The sequence below is a fragment of the Miscanthus floridulus genome, chromosome 6, assembly GCF_019320115.1.
Source record: "Miscanthus floridulus cultivar M001 chromosome 6, ASM1932011v1, whole genome shotgun sequence".
NCBI lineage: Eukaryota > Viridiplantae > Streptophyta > Magnoliopsida > Poales > Poaceae > Miscanthus > Miscanthus floridulus.
In genome coordinates this window covers 84389725-84397683 of record NC_089585.1, presented here as the reverse complement: position 1 = coordinate 84397683, position 7959 = coordinate 84389725, and the positions used below count along the sequence as shown (strand labels likewise).

Genomic DNA, 7959 nt, shown 5'->3' with positions numbered 1-7959 from the left:
GTCATCGACTTCTCTACACACCTATGCCCGGTGAAATGAAATACCCTAGGTTATACCTTTGTCTTGCGCATTCCATTCCATCTCCTCCATTTTTTATGCAACACATGCACCAACATGATCAACAATGATATGATCCACTTCATATCATCACATGATCATATTGGTTCATCGATCTTCACTTCACTTGCTTTTCACCGTTGCCTTCGTCCATCGGCGCCAAGTCTTGCTCAAGCTTCACCGCCACGCGGTCCATCGCTCCAAAGCCTCCGACTTGCCCTTCACGCTTGCAACCGGTCTATCAAGCCAAGTCTTATCGTGATCTTCTCCACCTTAATCACATGACTCAATGCCATGTCTCATGTTCAATGAGCTCTTTCATCGTCACATGTGTGAGCTTTGCAACATCTCCGAGCAATTTTCACCTTCATGGCATATGTTGCTCACACACATGTACATGTGGACTAATCACATGTGTATCTCACATAAACACAATTAGTCCACCTAGGTTGTCACTCAATTACCAAAACCACACAAGGACCTTTCAGCAGGGCGTGCGCCGCCATCGCGTGGGGGCCGTGCTCGCTACCAGGGATGGTCGGGGCCGGCGGCCTGGGTTCGGTGCTCATCGTGGACGGGAGAGATGGACCGGGGAAAAGAAAGGACGCCCGCCGTCGGTGAAGGGCAGCGCCGTGAGGGCACCGGGTAGGGGCAGCTGCCAACGTCTTGGGTTCGGTGCTCGTCGCGGACGGGAGAGAGGGACCGGGGGAAAGAAAGGCATTAATGAGGGGCAAGGGGTACTCGGCTTGGAAATACTTGGCACTTTGAACCAAAAATTAGATAGTTTCTATGTTTATATTATCCGGTCCATGATTTCTATGTTCATTAATCATGGCAGTTCCAAGCTAAAACTATGATTTCTATGTTCATTAATCATGGCAGTTCCAACCTAAAACTATGGACAGACAGGATAGTTCAAACCGGAAAATTAGATAGTTTCTATGTTTATTAATCGGGATAAATTCAATGTTTTTCTAAACGGTAAACGGTAAACAGTCGGTCACCTACCGCTTAGCCTTTATTTGAGCTAAATGGTCTATTAAATGGGTTAAACTGCTAACTAAACGGTAAACAGACGATTAAATGAAAACAGCGCACCACCGTATTGCGTTTACACAACGTTTAAAATGTGTTGTTTAGGTGAACAGTGGATCAATCTCAACTGGTGTTTTCTATGTTCATTAATCAAGACAGTTGGAACCTAGAAAATGTGGATTATTTTTCTATGCTTGCCAAGTCTTGTACAAACTACACATAAAAATCGTATTCCCAACGAATGGTTTCTTTGAAATAAATTTTATTGGATCACATATCTTCTCTCTCCTATCATCCCATCACATTTCTTCGTATTCTTCTCATTTTTTTTCTTAATCCCAATGCCACATCAATATTTCTACTTAGTTGGTACTTCTTCGGTCCTGTTCGGCTTGCTAAAACTTAGCTAAAACTAATTGAAAAATATTATTCTAGTTAAAAAAAATAAACTAAATAGTACGAATTATAAAGTAAACCGAATGTGGGCCTTCGTGCCAGTTTCCTACAGCCTTGTGTGTCCATGCGCCCACGCCCTTTGGCCTCCAGTCCACAAGCCGGCCGTTTGATTAGGCCGCACCCGCACCCTTTAAACTCGTTAAGGGCGTCCCCAACGATATGAGTTAGCATTGACTCTAAACTAGTAAATATGGAGGAGAGATACAACAATAGATATGCCGTGTTATGCGTGAAACATACGAGACTATCTCTTGACTTTAGGCTAGTCTCTCATGTTTTACACTATTAAAACTTGATTTAGCTAACTCTAAATTAGACCATTAGAGACGCGCTAAAGCACGCTAGACGATATTTGTTTGTGTTTGCGCGGTTGGCACTTACCTGCTTCCTTCTTACGTATATGTGCATTACAACATAAAAGTTGGCGTTATATTATGTGGGTTTCCCAGAGGCCAGGGTGGACCAAGCAAGTCAATTGTTGTACTTCTGACGACCTGTACATACGGGTTGCGGGAAACCGAGCAGACTGCTGCTGAGGAGCTCACAATGGCGAGCCCAGCAGCAGCTAGGGGTGGTGGCGACGTTTCCATCCAAATGGCGGCGGCGGCCGCGGACCCTGCTGGTGGCGAATCGCAGCGGAGGGGGAGCGCTGCCGCTAAGGCTGAGAAGAGTCTCAACTGCTTCGTGCGCGTTCTCGCCACCGTGGAGTTGGTGGGCAACGCTTTGGGAACTCTGGCTTCCCTGTGGGCGTCCGTCGTCTTGATTGGTAGTTACCGCAATTCACTGGAACACGTTGACTTCTGGATCGCCACGGTCATGATCTTCATAGAAGCCTTCAGGTGCGCGCATCCACGCAGATGCTTCAAGTTTTTCTGTTTTGGACCAATCAGATGCTTCAAGTTTCATCAGATTCTATCCAATTCTCCCTTCTTCTTTTCCTTTTCGATCTGCTGTTATATCATCATGTTACTTCTGAATCTGGTGTTTTTTATGTTTCTTTGCTCTATCGACCTTTGCTATGCGCCTATGCCCATATTAGGGTGTTCATCCGCAACTTCAAGTTCGACAACCAGTCATTATTCGGGAGCACGAAGGCACTAGGGATAAGTTCACCTTTCGCTCGAAAGCTATTGCGACCTCGGGAAGGGAACGAAGTGCTGCTGATCATCAGTTGGGTTATGAATATCTTTAATCCTTTCTCGCTTTTGGGAGAAACTGGGAGTTTCTGTCAGATGGTGGGACTAGCTGTTATGAGCAGGATGCAGCTTACAGAGACACCCCGGCTGATGAGACAGCTGCGCAAGAAAAGACCGTTGCTGCTGTGGATGGTCCTAATTATTCCACCGGTTATTGCTGTCCTAATTGTCCCCTTCGCTATTGGTGTTGCTTCTGACGGATTCGCTGCCGCATTAATTGCCGCACTGCTAGTGCCAAATATCATAACGCAGTTCGTGGCAGTGGTGCTGCTCAACTTGAGGCTCAAATGTATTACCACCCTGGCAAATCATCGTTGGGGCCAAAGGATACTACATTTGCTTAAACTGATTTCAGTCTTATTATTGGCTTCTGGTTTCCCAGGGGCCAAGGTATTCGCTACAGTGGTCCTACTATTTGGCAGCCTACAGGATCCGGCGGTCGTGAATAGCCGAATTGGTCGATGCATCGACGTGATCATGAACATATGCTTCCTTTGGACTTTGGTACTTCCATCCCCACGAGACATCGGCCCGGAAAATGTCATTTTGCTACCCGTGCTACTGATTGGTAACTTGCAGATTCCAGCAGCTGTGGCGCAAATTGTGCTATCGTCTTGGCGCCTAGTCAGCTTGCACGGCGATGACCCAAACATGAAGGCATCCATGGCGGTCTTCTACGGGCTGGAGCTGTGTCAAGGGTCACTCTACATCGTCGCCTGCATTTTAGCGCTCTTCTCCTTTTTCCCTCGCAGATTGCTTGTCCATCGCTCAGGTTTCGGAGGCAAGAGGGGAGCCAGGGCTGTCGATCTTTACTACGAGCATGCCTACACGACACGCATGGAGACCGGCGTGTTTGCAGAGGACACCATGAGCCTTGCAACCTTCGCAGTCGATTCCCTCAACTCTACCTCCAGCTCGACCTCCAGCTCACGTGACAAGCAGCTTGCCGGGGTTCGTGTTCTTGACGGCATGCTTCAACAACGGAAGGACTCCCGTCAAGAAATCATCTCGGTGATCACCAGATCCGAGAAAGCAGTGCCCACATTGATCGGCATGCTTGGGTGGTGGACATTTGAAGAGGACACAGAGATCAGGTTATTTGCAGCCAGGGTCACCAAGGAGCTCTCTGGCGACCTCAGAATCGCCGGGATTCCCAGCGCGGTGAAATTGGTATCATCGCTCCTTGATGCTGAGAAACAATCAGCATCTGTAAAAAATGAAGGGGGCCGTGACCGTGATCATCATCATGGTCCTGGTCCACTAGTTCTAGGGCCTCAGGCTGATGGTGACAATCAAATCAGAGGCAGCACCGGAAATAATGGAGCAAATGTTGCTAATAATCAACCACAAGATGAAGAATCTTCGGGTAATGGAGGAAATGCAAGTAACCGACCTGCACATGAGCAACCGGAACATCGAGGAGGCAACAGTGGAGCACGGTGGTGTTGGGTATGCCAGTGTTGGCGGTTGATGAAAAAGAAGTGGTCCATTCTAGATGAACAACGCTTCCCTTGGTCACTACCCATACTAGGCTTGGAAATACTTGAGGGCCTTGCTTGCGACACTGACAACTGTGCAGAAATTATCAAAGTCACGAACCTCGTCCCGAAGATCATAGGTCTCACAAGCTACAACGAAAGCAGCACTGACGATGCACTGATAAGTTCGTCGCTGAATTTGCTGAGGAGGCTTGCAACCAGGAACGGGAAAATTGGTGTAACTCTTCGGCAAGAGCTGTGGGAGAACCCTTTCTTACTTAGCAATCTCACTGGTATCTTGGAGAACAGCCGTAGCTGCAGCACTGAAGTATTGAAGCCGGCCATGGATATCATAGCCATTATGGCCTGGGATGAGGTCGCAAGGCACGAGCTTGGGAGCGTCCAAGTGATTATTCACAAGTTAGTGCTTGTATTCATTGTTGGGCAGGATGGGCCAACAAACCATGATCAGTCAGTGCGAGTGGCTGCAGGAGAAGCACTGACCAATCTTGCAATGGAGAGCCCTGCGAATTGCTTGGCTATATTGCAGGAACGACGACCGGGATATAAACTTGTCAAGGATCTCAAAGACATGCTTGGTAATGACCAATACAGATGCGCTGCAGCGAGTCTCCTGCAGAATTTGTGCGCTGGCTCTAGGATCAGGAACAGGCTGCGGGGTCCAGAGGCAAGAATTCACCTCTCATCTGATGCCTTGCTCGTGGTAAGTCTCTCAATATATAGCTACTGATGTTAATAGATTTCTTTTTTCTTGTTTGTTTTAATTATAAGTCATTGAAGCGCATGTCTTTAAATTTTGGGGGTGTTTGGTTCGTGGAATAAAGTAGTCCATCATCGTCATCTCACTTTTTAGTTTTTTATTTGGTTTGCTGAATAGAATGAGTTGATCCATCACCACATCGTTCCTCAAAAGCAAATCATTATTTGTGCTAGTACGAATTGGGTCATTTCACTAAATTTGAGAAATAAACTCATGATACATCACCTCATCTAGAGTGAATTGATTATCCAAACCAAACACTTCATTAAGTACACTACTCTCAGTTCCGAACTATAAATTGTTCTGATTTTTTTAGATTTATAACTTTTGTTATGCATCTAGATATATATTATGTCAATATATATTATATATCTAGAAAAATTAAATGGCTTATACTTTGGAACGGAGAATGTACAGTCGAGCATATTAATTTGTACGGGTGCGCTTGATGTCGTCGACTGAGTTAACTGACATTTTCTCCGAATCATTATTCATTACACATGCAGGTGCTGAAAAATATAATGGCTGCAGAGGGAAAACAGTTGGAGGCCCTAATCGGCCTCGCTTCACAAATCTGTTATGTCCTCCCCCCTCAATGCTTTGTTCAAGGGCTTGAGTCACGTATCATTGGAGAAACTTGCATTAAGCTGGTTGATACACTCAACTCTAACAAGCGACCGAGTCATGAGTACCCAAGGATGAGAAGGGCCATCGTTGAGATGGTAATATCGATTTTGGGACGCTATCCTCACTACGCCATTATCTTTAGAAGAGAAGGGATGATGAATGCACTGTCCAAGGCAGAAATGAGCCCATCCAAAGTGGAAAAGTACAGGATCTTCTTGGGAAATGAAGGAGTGGTTTTGGAGAATGGCCTGCCTCTGCGCGACCTAGTGGCAAGAGCAAGAGGGCTAATTGATTCTGCAACTCTGACTCCAGGTGCTCAACCAAACGGCCATGCGTGATTTTGCATATCCTTGAGCAGTTTCAGACTTTCAGTCCACTGTCGCCATATTCCACAGTGTATTGTGTAATTGTGTCCCGGGCCTTGTTGCTAGTAGACCATAGTTTTCTCATTCCTTTCCTGAATTGTTTTTTTGTGAGAAATAGTCCAAATTAATCCGACTATTGAATTATCAACCGCCCAACTATTCCAATTCAAATGAGTTGATTCTCAGTGAACCAATGCAATGCCCCGACCAGGCCGCCACCAGGCTCCATACGTCCTGACTTCCTGAGTAAAGAGGCATTTCAGTGAACAGTTGATGTAACCTTGCTGCTGTCCAAAGTCTGGCCTGTAGGCTGTAGCAGAGGGAGGGCTTTGTAAGCAGAACTTGAGGTGAACTGACCATTTGATGTAATTTTCCACGCAATCAGGTTTAGTGAGTCAATATGGGCATCTTGTATTAGTGCCTTCAATCTCAAGTTTCTTCAAAAACATGTGGTTTTGGTAGCCTGACTTTTGATGCGGCGAAAAGTCCAGTCCAGGGTAGTCGTTGGCCCTGTTTGGATCCATGGGTTAGAGCTAGTTTGGGCTAGTTGGAGCTCAACTAACTCTAAAGTAGCCAAACAGGAGGGCTAGAGTGGGTTATTTGTAATTAGCCCACCTTAAAAAACTATCCCCCAAAGAGGTGATTATTTGGGCTAGTTGGGGCTATTTGAGGTGGGGTCCACTGTTTTCTCTCTACTTTCACCCGCACCAATGATTTGGAAAGCACATTTATTATCATTTTAACCATTATATCCAAACATCTCTTAGGCTAGAATTAGTTCAGGGCTAGTCCTAAGCTAGAAACTAACTCTAACCTCTAGCTGTGCTAGAGTATCCAAACAGGGCCTGGGAGAACTAAATGCCCACATACAGTGATACAGACATGATGAAAGCAATACGTACATATGCAAAGATGACATCATGACAACCATCATCATCTTACTGATTATGAGGGAATTATTAGATCGCAAAGTTCCCGTTATTAATCTAAAAACCGAAAGTGTTGGTTAGAATCCCGGAAATAGGTGCGAGTCGTTCGTTCTACTACACCAAAGCAGTGCACTGTTGCCGCCGACGAAAGGCTAATGGAGGAGCAAGCAGCCATCCAGGTGGTGGTTCCCCGAGTCAAGCTCGGCGCCCAGGGATTAGAGGTGATCCGGCCGATCCACTTTTCTCTTCATCTCTGCGTGTAGCTGATTATTTAGGAGTGGTTAGCTCCATGATCGGCGTTTTATTTCTTCTGGGTTTCGTTGACAAACAAAGGTGTCCAAGCTGGGGTTGGGGTGCTTCGGCCTGACGGCGCTTACGGATCCGCGGCGCTCGACGACTAGGCGGCCGCCGCAGTCATCGCGCGCGCCTTCCGTCGCGGGGTCACCTTCTTCGACACCTCCGATATCTACAGGGCCCTCACCAACGAGATCCTGCTCGGGAAGGTCCGTATCGTATGCCTGTCTCTGTCCTGTCCTTTCTAGCGATCGATCTTCTCTTCTGTCTATCGATCGGAGTGTTGCTTGAGCCCGATGCTGTCGACGTGTGTGTGTTGCAGGCGCTGAAGCAGCTGCCGCGGGAGCAGGTGCAGGTGGCCACCAAGTTCGGGACGACGCGAGCGGCGCCTCGACCGTGTGCGGCCGGCCCGAGTACGTGCGCGCCTGCCGCGAGGCCAGCCTCCGCCGCCTTGGCGTCGATTGCATCGACCTCTACCAGCTATTTTCTGTCAAACAGGGTAAAGTAAAATAGCTTCACTTGTGAAATCCCTAAAAACATGCTCTCATAGTGATTTAGGGTGGAATGGAGCCAAAAAAAAAAGTGGCTTCTCTCGGCTCCTCCTCCAGGCCTCTAAAAACATGCTCTCACAGGAAAGCCATTTTACCAAACGGTTTACTAAAACAGCTCCACCGGTGGAACTGTTCGTGGAGTTAAAGCCAAAAAAATAGCTTCACTAGTGAAGTGAAGCCCTGCCAAACG

General features: G+C 46.9%; 1 protein-coding gene and 1 long non-coding RNA gene across 2 annotated transcripts; both read left to right on the top strand.

The window, feature by feature from the left end:
* Window positions 1–2042: 2042 nt before the first annotated feature.
* Window positions 2043–6211, top strand: LOC136458505 (uncharacterized). Its single transcript, XM_066458448.1, has 3 exons — window positions 2043–2387; window positions 2588–4946; window positions 5510–6211. Exons 1-3 carry the CDS (start codon window positions 2095–2097, stop codon window positions 5966–5968), a joined length of 3111 nt encoding a protein of 1036 aa, XP_066314545.1. The 5' UTR covers window positions 2043–2094; the 3' UTR covers window positions 5969–6211.
* Window positions 6212–7006: 795 nt separating this feature from the next.
* LOC136458504 (uncharacterized) lies at window positions 7007–7806 on the top strand. The gene is made up of 3 exons (XR_010760010.1): window positions 7007–7145; window positions 7258–7427; window positions 7541–7806. It is a non-coding gene; the product is annotated as an uncharacterized lncRNA (long non-coding RNA).
* The last annotated feature ends 153 nt before the right edge of the window (window positions 7807–7959 follow it).

What these genes read in the sequence shown, in the direction of transcription:
- LOC136458505 (XM_066458448.1), top strand. Translation starts at nt 2,095, where the DNA reads ATGGCGAGCCCAGCAGCAGCTAGGGGTGGTGGCGACGTTTCCATCCAA. An exon ending in ATCTTCATAGAAGCCTTCAG is followed by an intron (nt 2,388 to 2,587) that starts GTGCGCGCATCC and finishes TGCCCATATTAG; the next exon opens with GGTGTTCATCCGCAACTTCA. An exon ending in CATCTGATGCCTTGCTCGTG is followed by an intron (nt 4,947 to 5,509) that starts GTAAGTCTCTCA and finishes TTACACATGCAG; the next exon opens with GTGCTGAAAAATATAATGGC.